The sequence below is a fragment of the Ranitomeya variabilis genome, chromosome 3, assembly GCF_051348905.1.
Source record: "Ranitomeya variabilis isolate aRanVar5 chromosome 3, aRanVar5.hap1, whole genome shotgun sequence".
NCBI lineage: Eukaryota > Metazoa > Chordata > Amphibia > Anura > Dendrobatidae > Ranitomeya > Ranitomeya variabilis.
In genome coordinates, this window is record NC_135234.1 from 218,479,612 (window position 1) to 218,505,717 (window position 26,106).

Consider the following 26,106-nt stretch of genomic DNA (forward strand, 5'->3'; position numbering starts at 1 on the left):
ACGTTTTCCCAGTTTTTTGTGGCAAAATTAGGGGGGTCGGCTTATACTCGGGTCGGCTTATACTCGAGTATATATGGTAATATAATATATATAATAATATATATATACTCCTGAAATGCTACTTCAGTGTTCTCGCCTTTCAAGATTCTTAATGCCCTTTGTTTTTGTCTTATTAAACTTTGTACTGTCTTATTTATCCATAATGGTTTCTTTTTATTTCTTGACATTTTATAACCAGAGGTTATAAGTTTTCTGCAGGATTCTAGTAATATTCCCTTAAAATGCCCCATTTATGTTCGGTATTACCAGTTACCATGACAAGGTCCCAGTTTACACAATTAAGCTCTTCCCTTAATTTTGTTGAAATCAGCTTTTTTTTATCACAACCATTGAATGTCTGGATAGTTAAAATCCCCCATTGTAAAAACCCTATTACTGTTTGCTGCCTTTTTAATTTGATGCAACATTTCATCATCTACCTGTTCAGCTATATTTAATAGAAGAAAACTGAAGCACCACTGTAATTGGTATTGGAGGGGAACAAATCACAAAAACTCCCTCTTCATGCCCTTTAGGCCACACAGGATAACTCCAAGCAAGGATATGTACAAAAAAACGGAGCAGGAATATCCACAACAACATAGTTGTATATAAAAGCAAAAAGTTTATTAAATACAGCTCATAAACATTAATATATGTATGCACATACTACCGCGAGTGCTGTACGCAACCCGCAGATACAGAGAGGTAACAAGAAAAAAATATATATATTAGGAGGTTTGTAGCAAAATCCGATTAGCAGTTTTCAATAATTGCCATCCCAAAGTACATTTACCCATAGTGACTCTACATTGCTGTAACTCCCTCCAATGTCTTCATTGAGCACAGGTTTTAATTTGGATTTTACAAAGATGCACAGCCCTCCACCTTTTTTTTTTTAATCTTTCCTGTCCTTTCTAAATGTAGTGTTAACTCTCTACATTTTACCCAGTCATGGCCTTCGTCTAGTCATGTTTCCGTAATGCCCAACACATCGTTTTCTGTGACCATCATAAGAGTCTCCAGTTCATTAATTTTGCTTTCTAGACTTCTAGCATTTGCCATCAGACTTTTAATATTATTAGCACATTTGTTATTCCTACTCAGCTCCCTGCTTTCCTTGCATATCCCAGCCGCCCAAATCCTCATTAACCCCTAGTGTTCCACTCCTTTTGTCTACTCTATCTATCACCTTATTAGTACCTCATTAGTACAACTACCCTAGTACAACTAGGTTAATTTTGAAGCTGCAATTTTGAACCACTGTAATCATCATCATGACCCAGTCGGAAGTGTCAGCGGCAGAAACCCGGAGCTCTTAATTTAACTCTGGATTTCTCGGGTTGGATTCTGATCTAATTTTGAATCACACTTTTGTAGCTGCAATCCAGTCTGAGATATCACAATTGGTCAGACATATCTCACACGACCCTGGCTCTCCAGCGTTGCTACCTTGCAAGGATGCATGAAATACTTCCTTGGCAGAGAAAGTGTTAAATACAGTTAATTTTATGCTTAGCGTCATTACTTTTGGATATAAACTTGTATGAAGCTGTGATAAAGACTCTTTCTTGTTTTTTCTATTTCAGATATAAGATGACAACGAAAAGAAATTACAGAGATTGTCAGGCAAATGGGGCATGGAGCAATCAAGTTCCTGTGTGCGAAGGTAATATCTAATTAAAAGGTAACGCAACATTTGATAACAAACAAGAAAAGTAAGAAATGTAAGAAAACTGATAACGACAAGAAATACTTGAAGTATAAGACACGGTAAGGCCTTCTTCACACAATATGTGCACAATGAGTTTCTTTTTTTACTGTGATTTTCCAAAAATGTGGACATTTTTGGAAAATCACAGCAAATAAATGAATTGAGAATGCATTGTGTGAACCCTGCCTAAAGGTGTTTATCTGAAATTTACTATAAATGATCAGTGTGTTTTCTTTGTCTTATCTGCAGTCTGCTATCTGTCACAATACATAACATTTCTTTTATGATGTATTCCCAGAGTTTTGAAAGAAATGACAGGAAAAATTCATATTCTTTTTCCTGAGGCAACAACCATAGCTAAAAAACAGCATGTGTGAATATAGCATAACCACTCATTCCCAGAGACTTATTACAACTCTGTATTACATTTCCATTGTTCAAAGATGTAATATGGCAGCTGTCGCAATCTTTAATTCTATCGTGGTATGCCTCATAAATCAGGCACAGACTTAATGGGGTTCTGTCAGCAGTGTTTTTCTACCTCATCTGACAGCAGCATGATGTAGGCAAATAGACCCTGAATCCAACGGTATATCAATTAGTTTACTCTGCAGTTGTGACACAATCAGAGTTCTTAGATGCAGCATAAAGCAAAGCTGAGAAATCTGACCCTGCCCACACCAGGCTCCCTGTGTACGTAGTGTATTGACAGTAAGCCTCTTATCACAGGAGGGGGTGGAGTCAGACAACTTAGCATTTACCAGCTAGTCACAGCAATGATAATCACAAGATGATAAAACCTTCATTGTAAGCAACAGCACACAGCCTAATAAGTGACATATTATTGAATTAAATTTTTTAAACCCTGCCTCATGCTGTCTCCAGATTACATAGCAAAAACCTGCTGAAAGATTCCCTTTAATAAGATTCTGTTGATTCTGACGGGAAAATAGTGCTATAAGCTCAATTTACCTATTTTTTTAAGGTATTATGCCTTCTGAAATATAGTTTCTAGAGGAGAAAAGGCATCATATTGCCAGTTATAAAAGCCCCTGAGTCATTAAGACTGGCATTTCTTATAAAGAGGGGCGTGCAGGAATAAGATGAGCCAAATGTATTAAGAGCTGCACGGCACTTACTGAATTTGGTATATCTTGTTAGTGGTGTGCACCTCTGTGCACCAAGCCAGAAATATGACTCCAGTGAGGTAGGAAATACTACCATGTTTCATGAATTTAATAGGTGGGTATAATCATGTCCCGTCCCACCCCAACTCTGCCCGTTTTGGCAGAATTGCTTGAAACTGTTATGAAAACACCAAGAATCGCAACTCTGCATTGTGCAAGAATTTTCTGGCTATTTTAAGTGTTTTTTAGCAACAAAATTCTGGCTTTAACACATTAATGATTGCTCTGCCGCAAAGTGCCTCTGAATTTATCCTACAGAACAATCGGTACTCTGTATACTTCCGTATAGGTACAGTGCACCCTTCTCTGCCATGCGCCTGAGGCCTATAGGGCTTTTCCCATTTCAGAAATGTAGGACATAGCCACGGGTCTGAAAGGTGTGCGCCTCAAAGGTAGAACCTGAATCTATCTCAAAAAGGAGTGTCCTCCATCTACCTCATCGAAACAAGAATGAATGGACAGGCGCGTGAACAGCTTCCTCCATTCGATTCTATAAGAATTCCCGAAACACCTTGTCTTGAGATACTGTAGGTATTGATCCTTAGGACACAAATGGCTAATTTGGAATAACACTTTTTCAAAAAATTATTATTATTATTCATTCTTGTTGTTAAAGGATAAAATAAGGCAACTTCAGTTCTATACATAACGTGTAATGTATCTTGCCATGTTCTGCACCTTGGAAATTGGGTTGCACATTCTGTATACTGAACAGAGAAAGTCACAATCTTCTCTCTAGTGTTAAGTTCCTAAAATCTTTTCCTTACAGTTTTAATCCACATATTATTTACTTTTATCACTTTCAGTGCAGATCTGTGAAGCACCATTTCCTATTTTAAATGGACATTATTATCCAGAGAAAGAGGAATACTCCTACCTCGATTCTGTGAGATATGTATGCAGTGGAAATCTGCAAATTATAGGAGACCATAACATGTTCTGTAAAGAGGACGGAACGTGGAGTTCTGATGCCCCGGAGTGCAAATGTAAGATATGTTTTACAATATTGTATCTAGAATAACTTACTTCTTTGAATAGCATACATTACATACGCCATCTGTGAGCAGTGGTAAACTGGAAATCATTAAAGACGATAAAATAATTTTATAAAGGCCAACTTTTCATAGCTAGATAACCAGGTCAAGGCTTAGGTATTGTGTGATGTTCCAACTTATAGCTATGCTAAGATGTATGTTATCAACCTTTATATATACACTCACCGGCCACTTTATTAGGTACACCATGCTAGTAACGGGTTGGACCCCCTTTTGCCTTCAGAACTGCCTCAATTCTTCGTGGCATAGATTCAACAAGGTGCTGGAAGCATTCCTCAGAGATTTTGGTCCATATTGACATGATGGCATCACACAGTTGCCGCAGATTTGTCGGCTGCACATCCCAAAGATGCTCCATACAAGGCAGGATGGATCCATGCTTTCATGTTGTTTACGCCAAATTCTGACCCTACCATCCGAATGTCGCAGCAGAAATCGAGACTCATCAGACCAAGCAACGTTTTTCCAATCTTCTACTGTCCAATTTCGATGAGCTTGTACAAATTGTAGCCTCAGTTTCCTGTTCTTAGCTGAAAGGAGTGGTACCCGGTGTGGTCTTCTGCTGCTGTAGCCCATCTGCCTCAAAGTTCGACGCACTGTGCGTTCAGAGATGCTCTTAGGCCTACCTTGGTTGTAACGGGTGGCGATTTGAGTCACTGTTGCCTTTCTATCAGCTCGAACCAGTCTGCCCATTCTCCTCTGACCTCTGGCATCAACAAGGCATTTCCGCCCACAGAACTGCCGCTCACTGGACTTTTTTTCTTTTTCGGACCATTCTCTGTAAACCCTAGAGATGGTTGTGCGTGAAAATCCCAGTAGATCAGCAGTTTCTGAAATACTCAGACCAGCCCTTCTGGCACCAATAACCATGCCACGTTCAAAGGCACTCAAATCACCTTTCTTCCCCATACTGATGCTCGGTTTGAACTGCAGGAGATTGTCTTGACCATGTCTACATGCCTAAATGAACTGAGTTGCCGCCATGTGATTGGCTGATTAGAAATTAAGTGTTAACAAGAAGTTGGACAGGTGTACCTAATAAAGTGGCCGGTGAGTGTATATATATATATATATATATATATATATATATATATATATATATATATATATATATATACAGTATATATATATATATATATATATATACATACACAGTGTATATATATATATATATATACAGTATATATATATATACACAGTATATATATATATATATATATATATATATATATATATATATATAATATATATATATCTATTGTAAATACGGTTTCAAGAGAGGTTGTTCAAATTTGTAAGGTATGCAACCCTGTTTTAGTGGGGGGGGGTCATTTTAATTAGGGAGCAAACTAATAAAACAAATAATGAAGGTCCAAATGGAGGAGGATGTTGAGGTACAGGATTATGTGGTGTAGGAGGAGGAGGTAGCCAACACTGGTTTTGTTTTTTTCATGTTGCCTTCTCCTCCTACTCCACGTTCTCCACTGTCTCCTCATCCAGTCAGAAATAGCGGTCGGTCTACTCACACTTTTGGCATTCTCATCCTGCTGCTGCACATCCCCCACTGTTACTAATCAGTTTTTACCTGTCTTTGTTTTTATGACTTTACAATAAAGATTATTAATAAGGCTGGGTTGATATATTGATTTGCAAAAGTAGTAGAAAAAACAGACCCGGCCTGAAAAATTATGTTTGGGGTGTAGAAATGGCAATGATACTGTTGATGGCAATTATTTATTTCTCAGAGTACTTCAAAACACACAGTGGCTTAAAAGACAGTACTCCCACAGGCGGAGGGGAGAGTGTACACACAGCATCCTAAAGGCACAATACTTCCACCAGGTGGGGGGTGCAGAGTACACACAATGGCTGTTACCACAGAAATAACACATATAGGGGTTGCAGAGGCTACAATTTGTACAAGCTCATCGAAATTGGACAGTAGAAGATTGGAAAAACGTTGCTTGGTCTGATGAGTCTCGATTTCTGCTGCGACATTCGGATGGTAGGGTCAGAATTTGGCGTAAACAACATGAAAGCATGGATCCATCCTGCCTTGTATGGAGCATCTTTGGGATGTGCAGCCGACAAATCTGCGGCAACTGTGTGATGCCATCATGTCAATATGGACCAAAATCTCTGAGGAATGCTTCCAGCACCTTGTTGAATCTATGCCACGAAGAATTGAGGCAGTTCTGAAGGCAAAAGGGGGTCCAACCCGTTACTAGCATGGTGTACCTAATAAAGTGGCCGGTGAGTGTATATATATATATATACATACACAGTGTATATATATATATATATATATACAGTATATATATATATATACAGTATATATATATATATATATATATATATAATATATATATATCTATTGTAAATACGGTTTCAAGAGAGGTTGTTCAAATTTGTAAGGTATGCAACCCTGTTTTAGTGTGGGGGGGGTCATTTTAATTAGGGAGCAAACTAATAAAGCAAATAATGAAGGTCCAAATGGAGGAGGATGTTGAGGTACAGGATTATGTGGTGTAGGAGGAGGAGGTAGCCAACACTGGTTTTGTTTTTTTCATGTTGCCTTCTCCTCCTACTCCACATTCTCCACTGTCTCCTCATCCAGTCAGAAATAGCGGTCGTCTACTCACACTTTTGGCATTCTCATCCTGCTGCTGCACATCCCCCACTGTTACTAATCAGTTTTTACCTTTTATCTTTGTTTTTATGACTTTACAATAAAGATTATTAATAAGGCTGGGTTGATATATTGATTAGCAAAAGTAGTAGAAAAAACAGACCCGGCCTGAAAAATTATGTTTGGGGTGTAGAAATGGCAACGATACTGTTGATGCCAATTATTTATTTCTCAGAGTACTTCAAAACACACAGTGGCTTAAAAGACAGTACTCCCACAGGCGGAGGGGAGAGTGTACACACAGCATCCTAAAGGCACAATACTTCCACCAGGTGGGGGGTGCAGAGTACACACAATGGCTGTTACCACAGAAATAAGGGTACCGTCACACATTGAAATTTCCATCGCTACGACGTTACGATTCGTGACGTTCTAGCGATATCGTTACGATATCGCTGTGTCTGACACGCTACTGCGATCAGACACCCTGCTGAGAATCGTACGTCGTAGCAGATCGTTTGGAACTTTCTTTCGTCGCTTGATCACCCGCTGACATCGCTGGATCGTTGTGTGTGACAGCGATCCAGCGATGTCTTCGCTTGTAACCAGGGTAAACATCGGGTAACTAAGCGCAGGGCCGCGCTTAGTAACCCGATGTTTACCCTGGTTACAAGCGTAAACGTAAAAAAACAAACCGTACATACTCACCCGTCGGTGTCCTTCAGGTCCCTTGCCGTCTGCTTCCTGCTCTGAGTGCCGGCCGGAAAGTGAGAGCAGAGCGCAGCGGTGCTGCGCTCTGCTCTCACTGTACGGCTGCACTCAGAGCAGGAAGCAGACGGCAAGGGACCTGAAGGACACCGACGGGTGAGTATGTACGGTTTGTTTTTTTACGTTTACGCTGGTAACCAGGGTAAACATCGGGTTACTAAGCGCGGCCCTGCGCTTAGTTACCCGATGTTTACCCTGGTTACCCGGGGACTTCGGCATCGCTCCAGCGCCGTGATTGCAACGTGTGACCGCAGTCTACGACGCTGGAGCGATGATTATACGACGCTGCGACGTCACGAATCGTGCCGTCGCAGCGATGAAAATTTCAATGTGTGACGGTACCCTTACACATATAGGGGTTGCAGAGTACACACAGCATTTTGTTTGCAGAGTGCACAGTCAGAATCTGTCCCTCACTCAAGCTGCGTCCTATTCTTACAATAATGAGTGAATAATGGCGGCAGGTCAGGTGCTGCGCCAGCCAATCACAGCCATGCCAATAATTGGCATGGCTGTGATGGTTCTAGAAGTGCTCACAGTCTAAAAGCTTGTTGAGTGGCTGCTCTATGCCTTTAAACACACTTTATTAGACTGGTGGACCCTAACAGGGAGCCAGATATAAAGTAAATTGTCGATGTTCGGTACCGGGCACTAGGTGTCTGGTACGAACGCAGAACTTTCCATTTCGGTTTCGCTCATCCCTAGTCCCATCCATTCTTTCCCCTTTTACTGATAATTAACATACATAATGTGAAAATGGACTGTTGGAACACAAATGACATATAACAAGAAAATGTAAAAAAAAATACTTATTTGGCTGGCATATATTTATTTTGTGTATGTGTTAGATATACTTTATGGTTGATTTTAAAGACGCCTTCAGTAGTGCATAGCGCTAAATGTTCCCCTTCCATTTGTTTGTATTCTTAGCTGTTCAGTGTTCTGATCCACATGTGTACAACGCATACAAAGTGTCAGGATATTCGGGCCCATACCTTATGAATTCTGCTGTGAGGTTTTCTTGCAGACCACAATATGTATTGATTGGATCTGATGTTGTGAAATGTAATCAAAGTAGTAAATGGGAACCTGAACTACCAAAGTGTGTTGGTAAGTATATATTCTGTATTTTACAAATACATATTTAATAATTGTCAGATGGTAGATATGCGGCGCGCCCCCACACCGCCGCAGGGCCGAGGGGTACCCGGAGCCGGGCCTCTAGGTCTCAGTCCTGGGATTGTCACGGTGGCTAGACCCGGTCCGTGGCCCTGTCCGTCAGTGGGGGACGTCCGGTGAAATAGGTGGTGATAACGGTGGTGTAGCGGTGCAGTTGTGGGGTGCAGGTCGCGGTAAATAACGAGGACACCAGGTTGCAGTCTCTTTACCTCTTTACTGGAGATCTCTGAGTCCTCAGTCCAGAATACGGTTCACCAGGCTGCGCAAGTCCGGCCGGTCCAATGGCACCTCCAGAGTTCTCTTCACAGGTGGAAATCAGTGCCTTCCTTCTTAGCGCTGTGTGTTGTAGTCCTTCCCTGCTGTGCTCACGGAAAGTACCCCACAACTGTTGTGTCTGTTTCTTAAGTTCCCTCACAACTCGATTAGATGTTCCTCTCTTATTCCATCCCTCCCTGTTATTCAGGTTGGAACGGCACCCGTTTGTCAGGTAGGCCTGGAGTTCTTCCGGGACCCTAGTGACGCCCCTCTCCCGCAATTGCCCCCCAAGACTTCATAGGTGATATGTGGTAGACAGCCCGCCTGAGACTGACTGTCCTGCCGCTGTTTGGAGTATGGCTTAAAGCTGTATATTATTCCACTCCCTCGGCGTTCCGGCCACCGGTAATGCGCCTCAGCAAGGTGCTGCCTCTTTCAACAAAACCCCTGCTGGTATTCTCCTTCTGCTCGATTTCGTTTCTCACTCAGCACAATCTATCTCGCTTCTAGTCCTTTCTTAGGGCACCGCCGCTATTCTGAGCAGGCACGGTCCCGTTGCGTTCTTTCAATGCCAAGCCTCTGCCAGGATCCCACCCCTGGCAGAGACCCTACTGTCTCTTCCTCCACAACACCCTCTCTCACTAGGTGTTGCTTCGTTCAATCCAGTCAGCGTTCTCTCTAACTTCCTGCCTGACCCCCAGTTTACCCACTATGGTGGGGAGTGGCCTAATGAATAGCACCCTTAGCTCCCCCCGGAGGCCCTGCTGTGAAACATATTGGTGTCTGTGATACCTGATCAGAGGAACTCCTTCAGTGCCATCGAACGCGCCATGGCTCCCCTTAGTGGCGGAGCCACAGTACTGCAACGACCAGGACTCTGGGGCGCTGCACTCCCCCCTGGTTAAACACAGTACTCCGGGACTGGGAAGAAAACAACAATACAGGTTAGCAAAAAGACATACAAATTTGTTGAGTGCAAAACAATAAGCATACTTGAACAGGCTTCCCTTTATGGGAGGTGAGGACACTTTAACGTTACAAAACATAATCAAATATCATAGCAACAGGCTACAATTTACTCTCATTACCCAACCGGGTATTCTACTAAGTGCAAATGCTGGAACAATAAATTAACATTGCCTTTGAGAAACATACACTCTTAGTTTATCAAAGGCCTTCCTATAATCACATTACAGGGCAAGGTAACTCTTCATTCTCCTACTTTTGAACCTGCAGGACCGCCTGTCCCTATGGCACCAGACCTACTGCCTCTCCTTTCTTTTACAGGACCGCCCCGTTCAGCCAGGGCCTACTGCCTTTCTCTACTATACATAGTATAGACATAACATTCCTTTCAGTTTGAGAACATGGAGCCCACTCTGCCTGGCTCCTATAAGGACTCACTCACTAACCCCTACGGGTCTACTTTCTGTCCTTAGTAACGAACTAACTTTCTATGGGGACGCAGGGTTTACCTTCTATCCTCACCTTCATTATTACTTTCTTACATTTCTATCCATGCAGAACTCTAGTCTACCTCAACAGGCTTTCTGCATCTTTCCTTTTGAAGAACATTATTCAAGCTTCACATTTCAAACATATTAAACACATATAACTTTTCATGTAAAACGGTTACATTTCTTGCAAAGCATCATCATGACATTACTGTTCCAAAACAGTATCACTTTCAGGTTCAATTCCAACCTCCCCTTTAAGAGGAGATCAAGTCTTTCTGAGGTAGCTCTTCTTCTCAGCCTACCAGTCCATGCAAAGGCTCCGGAATGGTATCTTCGCAAAATGTCTTTAAACAAAACCAGTAGGAAGCACCTTTAAGAAGGTGCAAACTATTTACAGGAAAGTTTGAATCATGCACAGTCCATGATTACTGCAGTTCGTGTAACTTTGTGCAAAACTTCTGGAAAACGACAATAGTGACCCCGGGTCAACAAAGGGGTCACCTTTTTAAAGTTTACCCTGGACGGGTTTAGCAGCAACAGGAACAAAAGAACAAACAGTAACTATTTACATTTTCAGGTTTCCGAGGTTTACTCTTTCTCAGGTGGCTTGGGCTCCTGCCCCCCGGCCACTGTGGTGCCAGTGTTCACGGTTCGAACGTGCAGATGAACTCGACTGGCCAACTCGGTGGCCGCTACCAGGCGCACCGTTGCGATGGTGACAAGGTCGGGTGCTCCTGGGACCAGGTCCGAGGTGGTAAGGGTCGCGGCTCCAAACATACACCGCCGAACATTCCGTGCATACCACCCGAGCGGGTTCTGGTGGCGGCTGTAGGTCACCTGATCCCCCTTTTGCAATGGTTCTCCACTTCGGCCACAGCAGGGAGCCCTCACGTTACAGTGCGCAACAAAAACGTCAGTATCCAATCCCGGCTCGTGTATGAGGCCCCACCCCCTTCTTGCATGGTAGGCCAACACAGTGCCCCGCCTTATCACGTCTCTGTCATCCCATGCCGGAGGGGATTGTTGTATTTTCGATGGACCCATCAGCTCGGCCTCTTTCCGGCCTTTCCACTGTAGAATCAATCACTGTCTATATTGTTCCCACGTAAGCACCGCAAGAGTGGACCCGTTCTCCTGGGATCCATCTGTCCCAACCCAGGGGCTGTCCCACCGAAGAACTACTCCATCTAGACTCACATCCACGGGCTCCCCCACTCTAGTCGACAGCGGTGGCACCATCCTCCCCAGGTCACCAGGGGATAACACCATTAACCCTGCCGAGAAGGGTCGACCTTTACTGAGATGGAGGTGGGTCGTGGAAGCGGACTCGTGAGGGGGAGCAGGGGCGTCTTCCGTACCTACGCCTGATGTGGTTCCACCGATGTCGATCCGGTCCACTGACAAGAACGCTGGAGTCGGCTGCTGCTCGGACCGCGGCTCTTCCGATGCGGCCCCCGAACGCTGCTCCGCTCGCTGTGGTTCCTCCTCCACGGACTCCAAGGTCAGGGTTGGTGGACTCAGCTCTGCTATCTGTTCCAGGAGTTTCAGGTCCTCCGGCTGCAGGGGACATAAGTCCGTCTCCGGTGAAGAGGGGCAAGCCGGAGTCGCATCTTCCTCGCTCAGGCACTTGCTGTTCATCATCGCTGCCTGATAGTCGGTGGCAGTGCATGCACCTGACTCCGCCATTTCTCCGAGGTCTGGCTTCTCCATCTCCCGCTTCCCGCTGTTGCAAATCAGGAGGTTGTCTTCTGCTTTGGGGCAGGTCATCTCCTTGCAGCCCGAAGCGCAGAGGGCGGTATCCATTTCTCGCGCCATTCTGGTAGTCTCCTCCCATAGCACGCCCTCCTTCTTCTCCAAAGTAGCAATGGCGGCGGCCTTTGGCGGGAACTTCTCTTGGTCAATGGTAACACACAGTCTTTTCAATAAAGTACGGTTCAAGTACGACAAATCACAGTCTCTAGGCACACATGACCTGATTCTTCAGGCTTAAGTAGATCCTGTTCGTGACGCCAAGTCTGCGGCGCGCCCCCACACCGCCGCAGGGCCGAGGGGTACCCGGAGCCGGGCCTCTAGGTCTCAGTCCTGGGATTGTCACGGTGGCTAGACCCGGTCCGTGGCCCTGTCCGTCAGTGGGGGACGTCCGGTGAAATAGGTGGTGATAACGGTGGTGTAGCGGTGCAGTTGTGGGGTGCAGGTCGCGGTAAATAACGAGGACACCAGGTTGCAGTCTCTTTACCTCTTTACTGGAGATCTCTGAGTCCTCAGTCCAGAATACGGTTCACCAGGCTGCGCAAGTCCGGCCGGTCCAATGGCACCTCCAGAGTTCTCTTCACAGGTGGAAATCAGTGCCTTCCTTCTTAGCGCTGTGTGTTGTAGTCCTTCCCTGCTGTGCTCACGGAAAGTACCCCACAACTGTTGTGTCTGTTTCTTAAGTTCCCTCACAACTCGATTAGATGTTCCTCTCTTATTCCATCCCTCCCTGTTATTCAGGTTGGAACGGCACCCGTTTGTCAGGTAGGCCTGGAGTTCTTCCGGGACCCTAGTGACGCCCCTCTCCCGCAATTGCCCCCCAAGACTTCATAGGTGATATGTGGTAGACAGCCCGCCTGAGACTGACTGTCCTGCCGCTGTTTGGAGTATGGCTTAAAGCTGTATATTATTCCACTCCCTCGGCGTTCCGGCCACCGGTAATGCGCCTCAGCAAGGTGCTGCCTCTTTCAACAAAACCCCTGCTGGTATTCTCCTTCTGCTCGATTTCGTTTCTCACTCAGCACAATCTATCTCGCTTCTAGTCCTTTCTTAGGGCACCGCCGCTATTCTGAGCAGGCACGGTCCCGTTGCGTTCTTTCAATGCCAAGCCTCTGCCAGGATCCCACCCCTGGCAGAGACCCTACTGTCTCTTCCTCCACAACACCCTCTCTCACTAGGTGTTGCTTCGTTCAATCCAGTCAGCGTTCTCTCTAACTTCCTGCCTGACCCCCAGTTTACCCACTATGGTGGGGAGTGGCCTAATGAATAGCACCCTTAGCTCCCCCCGGAGGCCCTGCTGTGAAACATATTGGTGTCTGTGATACCTGATCAGAGGAACTCCTTCAGTGCCATCGAACGCGCCATGGCTCCCCTTAGTGGCGGAGCCACAGTACTGCAATGACCAGGACTCTGGGGCGCTGCAGATATTCATGTAGTAGCCAACTGTTTTACCAGCTCTACCCCTGTTTGGTAATGGTTATCATTATTGATTGCCATATATTTACATGTTAGTTATTACTTCTCTTTTAGGTGTTTGCCAGTTTCTTCCTCGCTTCAAATATGCAGAAATAGTGGAACCTACTAATGAATCAAGATTCCTTGAAGGCACCGAACTAAAGTATAAATGTAAAGAAGGTTATGAGCTTGCTCCTGGGGCAGTAGCTACTGTCACATGTTCTGGGTTTAAGTGGTCTCCTTCTACTGAATTTTGTACACGTATGTATACTTTTATCTGTTACTATATACTGAAGTGGTTTAAAAAATGTATGAAACGCAGAGTTTTTCCTGTCTTTACATTCACACTTGCTTGGCACTTTACCTCCTAAAAATATGAATACAGATATTCATGTCTGTGTGGCCATCTCTCATCTCACAGCGGCATGTGTAAGGCCCCATTCCAGAATAGACCTTGTCGTGTTGGAAAATGGCCGTACTACTGTTTCCTAGACCAAATCAATGTACCGTCGAGTTGTTAGTATACCTTTAATAAAAACAATAATGGTCCAGTTACTCGGTTACTGTACATTATGCCACACCACACCCTGGAGTAGGAGTTGTATGAAATTCACTGTTGAAGGGCCCTTCATGGCGTTGTCTATGTAGTCTCCAGATTAATCATCGGCTATGATTGGATCCAGGACAAAAGTGAGACTCATCGCTGAATAATATAGATATCCATTACAGGCACTGGAATCCATCTGGAGATTAGTGGGCAAAGCCATGAATGGCCTGTAAGAGGGAATGCTATTCTAGTGCTACTCCCATGATTATGCCATGGGGTGACATAATGTACGGTAGCCAGATCCCTCAAGTATTAATTCAAGGCAGGGCCGGACTGGCCATCGGGCAGTTCTGGCAAATGCCCGAAGAGCCGGTGGCAGTCGTGGGCTGCTCGCCAGCGCCGACTCCCCACCCCGACTCACCCCCCCGCCGCATTCAACTATACCGGCGTCTATGACGCCGGTACAGTTGAATGCAATGATGGAGGAGAGAGCGTCTGCTGACGCTCCCTCTCCCATCATTCCCCGCTCTGCCTCTGACACTGCAGGTGCGCGATGACGTCATATCATCGTGCACCTGCTGTGTGACTGGGCAGACTGCAGCTGCTGAGACCGGAGCCAGGAGCAGCGCTGGGCACGAGGTGAGGTGAGTGTTTTTTTTTTTAAATATATCACTGAGTGATAACTGGATTGGGGGGGCTGCATTACATTCTATGGGGCTGTGCTGTATTACATTCTATGGAGGATGTGCTGCATTATATTCTATGGGGGCTGGCTGCATTACATTCTATGGGGGCTGTGCTGTATTACATTCTATCGGGGCTGTGCTGCATTACATTCTATGGGGGCTGGCTGCATTACATTCTATGGGGGCTGTGCTGCATTACATTCTATGGGGGAGGGCTGTATTACATTCTATGGGGTGCTGTATTATATTCTATGGAGGGGCTACATTATATTCTATGGGGGCTGCATTACGCTCTATGAGGGGGCTACCATATATTATATATGCAGGGGCTGCAATATACTATATGAGGGGGCTGCATTATATTCTCTGGGGGGTTACATTATACTCAGGGGGCTACAATATATTCTGTGGGGTGGCTGCATTATACTCTGGGGTGGCATCATTATACTATATGTGGGCTGCATTATACTGTATCGAGGGCTATGGGGAATACATTATTATTACTATATGAAGAACTATGGGGTGCATTATACTATGGAAAGTGAATTGTACTACATGGATTATACTATATGGAGCACTATGAGGAATGTATTATACTATTTAGAGGACTGAGGAGTGTATTATACTATAGGGAGGAATTGCAGTGTATTTTAATATATGAAGGTCTATGAGGAGTGTATTATACTATATGGAGGACTGAGGTGCACATTATAATATATGAAGGACTATGGGGTGTATTATACTAAACAAGCAAAATACTGCCTATTCATCGAGTGATTGGATTTTTTATGTGGGAACGGAAATCCTTGTACTCAGCAGCACATCACCGGTGTAAACTGTAGTTGTGCTGCTGATAACATGATACTGTATGGGGACAGATTGATCTACTGTAATTGTGATTGTTCTGTTCCCTTCATTCTTTCTCAGTTGGTGTAAAGAGGCTGGGAAACAAGCGAACAACTTCACTATTGTCGATCACACTCGTTTAGTGGCCTGAGATCTGCACATGTAAATACAGCAGAAATGCTTCGCAGGGAGATGAGGAAAGGATGATGACAGTTGTAGTTAGCACCTGGCGCCTGGGAATAGCGCTAACTCTACTGCTTTTCCCAGCTGCCAGAGCATTTAATTGTGGTATGTGTGATGATTTTTAGGGTTGATGTCAGCTGCGTTATGTCAGCTGCTATCAATCCCTGGTGTAAGTAATGGAGAGGTGTCTATCAGACACCCCCACTACTAGCCCAGACCTGGCGAGATCCAGCAACTCTGAAGAGCGGTGACGGTAGTAACAATACCGCTCTTCACAGTCGCCGAGCTCAGCGCAAGACCCGGAATATCTGAAGAGCAGTGACATTACTGATGTCACCGCTCTTCAGAGTCACCGGGTCTCGTGCTGCGCAGCGGAACCAAAAGTGGCGGTAGGCAAAGTTTATGGAGCATCAGAATGAGGTTCCATAGCCTTTGGTCGTCTCAATCCCTTCATTATCTATGAGATCCAGTTATATAGGTAAAGTAGCGGCTTTTCTTGGTACTGCAACTAAAAGCAATAAATAGGACTGAGCTGTAATGCTGGATACAGCTGTGATTATATGTTATATAGTCGTGTTACACTCCCCTCACTTCTTGTCACCTACAAGTGTACAAAGATATTACACAGTCACCATGTGACAAGTGGGCCTGTGTAACTTCAAATGCCAGGGCTACATTTTAGTCCCAGTCCGGCCCTGATTCCAGGTACACTAACAGCTCAGCATTATATAAATTTAGTGGTGGAAATAGAGAAGCAGCTATTTTTTCCCTTCCCCATGACAGCACCGGTACATGAGAGATGGTCCCACCCCCAAGAACAGGAAACCTGCATAGGAGATAAAAGATGGGGGCGGCACCTCTCTCCTCAGTTTGGTTTCCTGTTCTTGTGGGGAACCTGCGGTGCTGCATGGAGGAGAGTTCTCCCTTGCTAGGCCGGTCTCTGACCGAGGTCCGCGGTGGGAGCAGCGGCGGCGGCGTGCGCGCGTCGCCTCCATACCTGGCTGCATGTGCGTCCTTCCCCACTGCGGACTCCCCGGCGTCCGCTCCTGGCCGGAGGCTGGGCCGGGGGAGAAAGTGAAAGCGTGCCCATCACGACGCTGGCGCCGAGTGAATGGGGGAACTTCCGGGTTGGAACCAGAAGTGACGCTGTAAGCTGAAGGAGCGGTGTGCTGACACTCCCCGGGGGGGAGGAAGTTCAGGGGCGCACACACCGCTTCCTGCCCGACCGTATTTAAACTACAAGGCGGCAAGCAGGCACCGGTAACGGTCTCCTGCAAGATGGCAGATCCGATGGAATCAGCGATCCCAGCAGAAAACCCACAGCCTGTCGTGGTACTAAGGGTCCGGTTGGTGAGTGCCTTTGTAAGGCAAAAAACATGTTAGTAACACTGTGTTTTCTGTATATATATATGCAGGGAAAGAAAGTTACCTCTAAACAAAAGCATAAAGTGTGCGCACTCTGTGATAGAAGCCTTCCCAAAGCATATGAGAAGCGTATGTGCCGCTCATGCATAGAAAAAACTGTATCTGAAGAGTCATCATCATTGCTTCAGAATATAAAGGATATTGTTAGAAACGAAGTGCACAGCACTGTAAAGGAGCAGTTAAAACATCATGGATTGCAGAGCTCCGTAAACCCGCCCTCTACGCCTGCCCAAATATCTGATGTAGAATCCGAGGGTGAACTGGGGAAGCTTCCGCCCGAGGAGGTTTTGGACCTGGACTCTTCAGATGAAGAGTGTGGCCGGCCATATATGTTATCAGAAGACATGGGGAAGTTGCTAAAACTGGTTAGGTCCACCCTGGGGGTTGAGATGCCAAAAGAAAAACAAACGATTCAGGACTCCATGTTCAGTAATTTAGAAGATAAAAAACGGAAAGTTTTCCCATTTCACGATAATATATTAAATCTTATCAAAAAAGAATGGAAAAAAACAAATAAAAGGATTTCAGTTCCCCAGGCCTTAAAACGTAAATATCCCTTTGATGAGGAAATTTGCGAAAAATGGGAAAAGGCACCTAAGTTGGACGCGGCTATCGCAAGTAACTCCAGGGGCATAGCACTTCCTTTCGAGGATATGGGGGCCCTAAAAGACCCCCTAGATAAAAAGGCGGATGCCTTTCTAAAATCAGCCTGGGAAGCCTCAACTTGGGTGTTCAAACCTGGAGTAGCGGCTACTTGCACTGCCCGTGCCATGGTTAAATGGCTAGAGGAACTAAGCGACCAAATAAAAAACAAGTGTCCAAGAGACAGACTTCTAGAAGTCATCCCTCCACTACAAAATGCAGCGGGATTCCTGGCGGACGCTGCTATTGATTCTGTACGGTTTGCTGCCCGGGCTAGTGCCCTCTCTAATTCAGGAAGAAGAGCGTTATGGTTAAAAAACTGGAATGCTGATTTTCAATCAAAAGTGAAGCTCTGTGCTGTACCCTGTGAGGGGCAATATTTATTCGGGAGGGCTTTAGATGAAATTTTAGAAAAAGCGGCGGACAAGAAGAAACACTTCCCTCCACCTCCCTTCTTTAAACAACATTGGTATGACAATCGTCGGTCCTTTCGAGGATCGGGTAGAGGCCGGGGCCGCCCAATGGATAGAACCACATGGGGGAAACCCTGGGGTGAAAAAAGAGAAAGAGGTTTTCTTTTCAATAAACCTCCAAAACCAGATCCCAAACAATGACGCCATATTCCAGGTGGGAGGAAGGTTACGGTTTTTTGTCCATCAGTGGGTAACCTTACAGCCGTCTCAATGGATAATCAACTTGTTATCAGACGGCCTACGATTAAACTTCATCTCCCTGCCTCCTCACCGAATAAAAGTTACTCGTGTGGCCAAAAAGAACCAGTTAGTTCTCGAAAAAGAAGTTCATCTTCTTTTAGACAAAAAAGTCCTGGTAAGAGTACCTCCACAGGAAATAGGGAGGGGGTTTTACAGCACCCTTTTCCTCACTCCAAAACCGGATGGGTCATTAAGAACAATTTTCAACCTAAAAGAATTAAACAAATTCATCCGAGTGGAAAAATTCAAAATGGAAACTCTGAGAACGGCGGTAAAACTGCTGTATCCAGGATGTTACATGGCAGTGATAGACCTTACCGATGCCTATTATCATGTGCCAATCAGAAGAGAGCATCAACAATTTCTAAGGTTGGTTGTGCAGCTGGGACAGGTCTACACCCATCTACAATACCAATGTCTCCCCTTCGGGGTATCTGTGGCTCCTCGTATCTTTACAAAAATAATTTCGGAAGTAGCATCCTTCGTAAGGAGAGAAAATATTCTACTAGTGCCCTATTTAGACGATTTCCTCCTTATAGCAGACAATCAAGAAGATTGCATAAAAGCAGTTACGACAGTACGAGAGCTGCTAACCAAACTGGGGTGGATAATAAACTTAAAAAAATCAAGATTGATTCCGGTCCAGATACAGGAGTTCCTGGGAATTCAATTAAATTCAGTCAGACAAGTCTGTATCCTTCCAGACAGGAAAGTCGAGGCCATAAAACAACGAGTAAGACAAATACAGGCGGCCCAATAGGTCTCGGTGAGGGAAGCCATGTCCCTCCTAGGTATGCTAACTGCAACAATTCCGGCGGTCCAATGGGCATAACTTCATTCAAGGGACCTACAGTGGCAGATCCTGTCAGAACAAACAAAAATACCTTACAACTTAAATCGAAAAATCGTATTGTCAAAACATGTACGGGACTCTCTAAACTGGTGGCTAGATTCCGAAAATCTAAAAAAAGGGGTCCCATGGTCAATCCAGAATCCTGTGGTACTGACCACGGATGCGAGCCCGTTAGGTTGGGGGGCACACCTATCAGATCGGATCCTACAGGGTCTATGGGATCCACAAATGCAATTAGCCTCCTCAAACCTGAAGGAATTAACAGCAGTAAGGCAAGCGATTCTTCAAACGGAAGAGGATGTCAAAGGAAAACATCTGGTAGTGTTGTCCGACAACAGCACAACGGTATCGTATATAAATCGACAGGGAGGAACCAGATCAAGTCCCCTAATGGAAGAAGCAAGAAGACTATTTCTTTGGGCCGAAAACCACCTTTTATCTCTTACAAGTACACACTTAAAGGGGTCAGACAACTTTGTCACAGATTTTCTGAGTCGTCACGTCCTGCACCAGGGCGAGTGGTCGCTAAATCAAAAAATATTTGGAGAAAATCTGTGCCATCTGGGGGCTTCCTCAAGTGGATCTTTTTTCCACAAGGCAGAATCGAAAAGTAGAAAGATTCTACTCTCTAAACCCGAAAGAGAACCCGGAAGGAGTAGATGCGTTACTGCACCAATGGAGATTCCAACTAGCCTACGCATTTCCCCCAGTCCCATTAATCCCTACAGTCCTAAAGAAGATCCGAGAAGAGAAATCACGCATAATCTTCAACGCACCCTTCTGGCCAAAGAGAGCTTGGTTCACTTGGCTCAGACGTATGTCCATCTCGGACCCATGGATACTTCCAGAGGTTCCAAACCTTCTGCACCAGGGTCCAGTGACACATCCTCAGGTTCACAGCCTACACCTCACTGCTTGGAACTTGAGAGGGGACTTCTGCTAGCAAAGGGGTTCTCGGATCCGTTAGTTACTACTCTACTGTCCAGTAGAAAGAAAATCACAGCTGATAAATACCAAAGGGTATGGGGAAAATTTTTAGAATTCTCAGGCCGACGGATAACAGATACCGTTCAGAAAGTCCCTATATCAGAAATCCTAGAATTTCTCCAAAAGGGGCTGGAGAGAGGATTATCTACCAGCACCCTAAAAGTGCAAGTCTCGGCACTTAGCGCCCTGTTTGACCAAAAATTGGCTGATCACCCCTGGGTGTGTAGGTTCATTCGGGCCTCCTTTACAGCCAGACCATTCAAACCTCGTCCAAAGGTCTCTCCCTGGGATTTAAATTTAGTTTTAAATGCCTTGACCTCCTCTCCCTTTGAGCCTCTTTCCTCCATATCGGAAAAAGCGCTAACTTTAAAAACGGTTCTTCTCATTGCCCTTACCTCAGCCAGACGCATTAGTGAGCTTCAGGCTATATCTATAGACCCTCCTTACACTACATTTCTAGAGGACAGGGTAATTATAAAATCTGATCCGGCCTTCTTACCAAAGGTCAACTCGAAATTCCACAGGGACCAGGAGATAGTCTTGCCCTCATTTTGTGCCAATCCAAAATCCCAGGGAGAAGAAACCTTCCATTGCTTGGACGTCAGACGTTGCCTACTTCAATATATAGAAGTGACAAAACCATGGCGACAGTCTTCAGCCCTTTTTGTCTCCTTTCAGGGGGTAAACAGGGGAAAAAAGGCCACAAAATCAACCATTGCACGGTGGCTCCGTATGGCTATATCACTTTCCTATTCCTCTTCGGGGCAGGTCCCTCCACCTGGTGTTAAGGCCCACTCTACTAGGGCTATTTCCACATCTTGGGCAGAGAGGGCAAATGCATCGATAGAGCAAATCTGTAATGCAGCAGTATGGTCTTCACCCTCTACTTTCTTCCGCCATTATAGATTAAATCTGGGGCTATCAGATCTTGCCTTTGGTAGAAAAGTACTATCTGCCGTTGTCCCACCCTAGAGGTTCTTTCTATTTCTTCCTCTCATGTACCGGTGCTGTCATGGGGAAGGGAAAAAATGATAATTACTTACGGGTAATTTGATTTTCCAGATCCATGACAGCACCGCTCTAGTTCCCGCCCTATCTTGGTGATGGTTGTGTGATTCACAAAAAAATTTAAAAAAAACAAAACAAAGGATGGGGTAATAACCACTTAACATGTCAATAGAAAAATAGTCTTTAGAATTTAAAATAATGTATATATGCCTAAAACTAATATAGCGGTTACCTTACGTTCTCTGTAAACAAACTGAGGAGAGAGGTGCCGCCCCCATCTTTTATCTCCTATGTAGGTTTCCTGTTCTTGGGGGCGGGACCATCTCTCATGTACCGGTGCTGTCATGGATCTGGAAAATCAAATTACCCGTAAGTAATTATCATTTTTCCAAAGTGTCACAAGAGCCAGTTTTCAAAATGACAATGGTAGGCAGCGTGTTGCTTGTGCTAATTTGAACATCCTGTGTGGTCTAAATGTGCTCCTATAGCCTGCAGCACAGCTGAACCTGTCTCCCATAGAGCACATCTGGGTTATTATTAATTGGCAATTCAAATAGCACTGCCAGCAGTGGATCTTGACAAATTGGGTGCCCAAGTCCATTCAGCGTGACAGAACATTCCTCACACAAAAGTTATTATCCTCATTGATAGTATGCCAAGGTGTCTTAGTGCATGTATTTGTGCATGTGGCTTTCATACTTGAATAATGAATAAATTCTGAATAAATAAAGATGTTTTCAACATTTTCCTCACCTTTTTACATTATTGTCATCTTTATCGATCCTGTGATTTCCATAATAACACTACATTTCATTTGGTGCTGCTATTTCAATGTTGAGAAAATGTGCATTGAAAGATTTAGGGTATGTGCACCCTTGGAATGTGTAGAAAAGAACCCGGTGAGTTTTTTTTTTTTTAAAGGAAGACGTTTCTGAACACGCCAGCATCTTTTGCCCTAAAGCGTGAGGTTAATTCTTTTAACCTTTTCAAATCTTTGGAAACCTGAATCAGTTAAAAGAAGCTAAAAAGACTGTTGTGCTCAAAAATTTACATACCCCGGCAGAATTTTTATTATTTATTATTATTATTATTAAGAAATAGGGAGTTGCGTGTTGGGCAAAAAAGGCGCAAAATAACTGCCCATGAATTGAGGAAAATCAAGCGTGAAGCTGCCAAGATGCCATTTGCCACCAGTATTGCCATATTTCAGAGCTGCAACGTTACTGGAGTAACAAAAAGCACAAGGCTGAAAAACGACCACCTTTGAATAAGAAACATAACATAAAACGTCAAGACTGGGCCAAGAAATATCTTAAGACTGACTTTTCAAAGGTTTTATGGACTGATGAAATGAGAGTGACTCTTGATGGGCCAGATGGATGGGCCAGAGGCTGGATCAGTAAAGGGTAGAGAGCTCCACTCCAACTCAGACACCAGCAAGGTGGAGGTGGGGTACTGGTATGGGCTGGTATCATCAAAGTTGAACTTGTGGGACCTTTTCGGGTTGAGGATGGAGTGAAGCTCAATTCCCAGACCTACTGCCAGTTTCTGGAAAACAACTTCTTCAAGCAGTTGTACAGGAATAAGTCAGTATTGTTCAAGAAAAACATGATTTTCATGCAGGAGAATACTCCATCACATGCCTCCAACTACTCCACAGCGTGGCTGGCCAGTAAAGGTCTCAAAGAAGAAAAAATAATGACATGGCCCCCTTGTTCATCTGATCTGAACCCCATAGAGAACATGTGGTCCCTCATAAAATGTGAGATCTACAGGGAGGGAAAACAGTACACCTCTCGGAACAGTGTCTGGGAGGCTGTGGTGGCTGCTGCATGCAATGTTGGTCGTAAACAGATCAAGCAACTGACAGAATCTATGGATGGAAGGCTGTTGAGTGTCATCATAAAGAAAGGTGGCTATATTGGTCACTAATTTTTTGGGGGTTTGTTTTTGCATGTCAGAAATGTTTATTTCTAAATTTTCTGCAGTTATATTGGTTTACCTGGTGAGAATTAACAAGTGAGATGGGAATATATTTGGCTTTTATTAAGTTGCCTAATAATTCTGCACAGTAATAGTTACCTGCACAAACAGATATCTTCCTAAGATAGCCAAATCTAAAAAAAACACTCCAACTTCCAAAAATATTAAGCTTTGATATTTATGAGTCTTTTGGGTTAATTGAGAACATAGTTGTTGATCAATAATAACAATAATCCTCTAAAATACAACTTGCCTAATAATTCTGCACACACTGTATAAATACATTGTGTATGCCAGTCTTAATAAACAGGACCACTGGAGTAAGCAGTAATTCATTAAGAGGGGTAAACATAACAAAATTAGGAGCATGTTTCAACTGGGGTGTGCCAGTGCCAGAAATGTTACTTTTGGAATACATTTCTGGCTAAATTGGCTTCATAAACACAGTGTAAATTTTGATCACTTTGATAGGTGGGCTTTGCAACACCATGCCCTGCTACAGCTAGTTGAGGGGGCCTTAGTGTCCCCAGACTAGTCTGACCACTTCGCATGTTATCACGCTCCTGTGGGCATGATAGCATAATTTACAAACGCTGACATCATCGCTAGTGCTATACTTACCTTGCGCATGCGCGCGGCTTCTTCCACTCTCATTGATTTTCTGAAGCCAAGTGTACGAGTGTCAGCTTCAGAGAGTTGTGACAAAGTGATGAAGTTGTGACAAAGTGATTAAAAAGCCTGCATCTTAATAAATTTATTACATTTTTCTCAAGTAAACTATAGATTTAGACCTGAATATGAAACTTAGGTATAAATCAATTCCCCATTGTGTCTATTGTTTGCACATGCCCCACATAAATAGAATTTAATTAGTGTATAAATGTGTTGTAGGAATTACATTCCAATCTTGTAGATTAGTTTTAGATTCAGTTTTTGAAAAATATTTGTTTTTTATCTCATTCAGCAAAATTATGTGTAGAACCAGAACCTACGCCTAATGGAAGAATTATTGCTGGATCACTTTCATTTGGTACTCGTATAACGTATATTTGTGACATTGGGTAAGTAAAACTAATACATTTAGATGCCTTTTGTTACACAATGAAATATCCATTTACAATATACCGGTTTGCAAGGTTGCAGCAAATAAAAAAATGTTTTAGAATAATTAATACTTTCCTAATTGTAATAGTTATCAGAAGGGTAATTTCAATCATTATGGTGATTTAAAATACAATAAAAGGATATTCCCTGGTCTTCTGTGAGAAAAAGTTAGTTACTACTTGTTGCATAGTTTATATAAGGGGTTAAACACAAATTTTCCCAAAGAGGATATCGAGAGATTGAGCAATAATAAAAAAACTCTAAATATCAGTACCACACAACAAGCCCTAATTGGGTATGAAAAACCACAAAAGAAGGGTCAAGAAGAGTATATTTACCAAAAAGTTAACATTTTATTAATATTAAAATTATGCAAAATACATTAATCCAGAGTAGCACTACCAAAGCAGGTAACATGGGGATTTTGTGAATCAAAGTATAGCATCATTAACAACTAAAACAATTTAGTACAATAGATTGCCATTACTATGCTCTGTAAATAATGTGAGCGCACATTGAATACATAGGAGTCACCATTCCTAGTCCCATAAGGGGTCAAACTCCAAGTGGAGAGAAAACATGGATATAAGTCACTCATTTAGAATAAAGTGCCACAGTGCACATTAGTGCATATTGATTAAACAGAGTATTCATAGACAAAGTACAAGCGCAAGCGCCATAACTTACTTGACATAACACAAAATTAACACCCAGGCCTTTTTTTTAACACGCTTACTGAAATTTAATTAATACTTTATGCAAAAGCCATTGTTGGTGATGACAGCTCAAGATGCCTCCTGTTCGAAGAAACTAGTTGCATGCATTGTTCAGGTGGGATTTTGGCCTATTCTTTTCACACACACTCTTCAAATCCTGAATGTTACATGGTCTCCTTCTATGAACTCCAAGATTGAGTTCCTTCCATAAATTTTCTATTTGATTCAGGTCAGGTGATTGGCGGGGCCATTCTAGCACCTTTATTTTCTTTCTCTGAAATCAACTGAGAGTTTCTTTTGGCTTTGTATTTGGGATCATTATCTTGCTAAAATGTCCACCCTTTTTGTGCTGAACATGCCTTTTGTTCAACAATGCAGTCTTGCATGGTGAGCTTGCATACAGGCCACAGAGGTTGGGTGCATTACTTATTGTCTTCTTTGACACAATCGTACCTGCTGATCCAGGTCTTTCTGTAGCTCTCCACAGGTGGACCCTGGCTCTTGGACAATGCTTCTAATAATTATTTTCATGCTTCTGTCTCAAATCTTGCGGGAAGCACCTAGTCATGGCCGGTTTATGGTGAAATTATGTTCTTTCCACTTCTGGATTATGACCCCAACAGTGCTCATTAGAACCTTTAATAGTTTAGAAATTCTTCTGCAACCAATGCCATCACTATGTTTTGCAACACTATGGTCGCGAAGGTCTTGAGACATATTACTGGTTTTACCCATTGTGGGATGTTTTTTGTGTGGCACCAGGGTAATGAGAAACCTTTTTATATGCCATCATTTGAACCAGCTAATATTATTTTCACTATGTGGCAGGATTGTTTTCTAATTTCTGGTAGAAATAGCTGGTGTCATGACTTTCCATGGCTTTTTAAATTATGTTCTTTCCACTTCTGGATTATGGCCTCAACAAT

General features: G+C 43.8%; 1 protein-coding gene across 1 annotated transcript in view; it reads left to right on the top strand.

The window, feature by feature from the left end:
• The window catches only part of LOC143815679 (complement receptor type 1-like), a 184,092-nt gene that overhangs the window by 117,060 nt on the left and 40,926 nt on the right, over window positions 1-26,106 (top strand). The window contains exons 12-16 of the mRNA XM_077295191.1: window positions 1,629-1,708; window positions 3,747-3,926; window positions 8,323-8,502; window positions 13,563-13,748; window positions 24,325-24,421. Coding sequence (XP_077151306.1) covers window positions 1,629-1,708; window positions 3,747-3,926; window positions 8,323-8,502; window positions 13,563-13,748; window positions 24,325-24,421 — 723 coding nt within the window. The remainder of the gene's footprint in view (window positions 1-1,628; window positions 1,709-3,746; window positions 3,927-8,322; window positions 8,503-13,562; window positions 13,749-24,324; window positions 24,422-26,106) is intronic.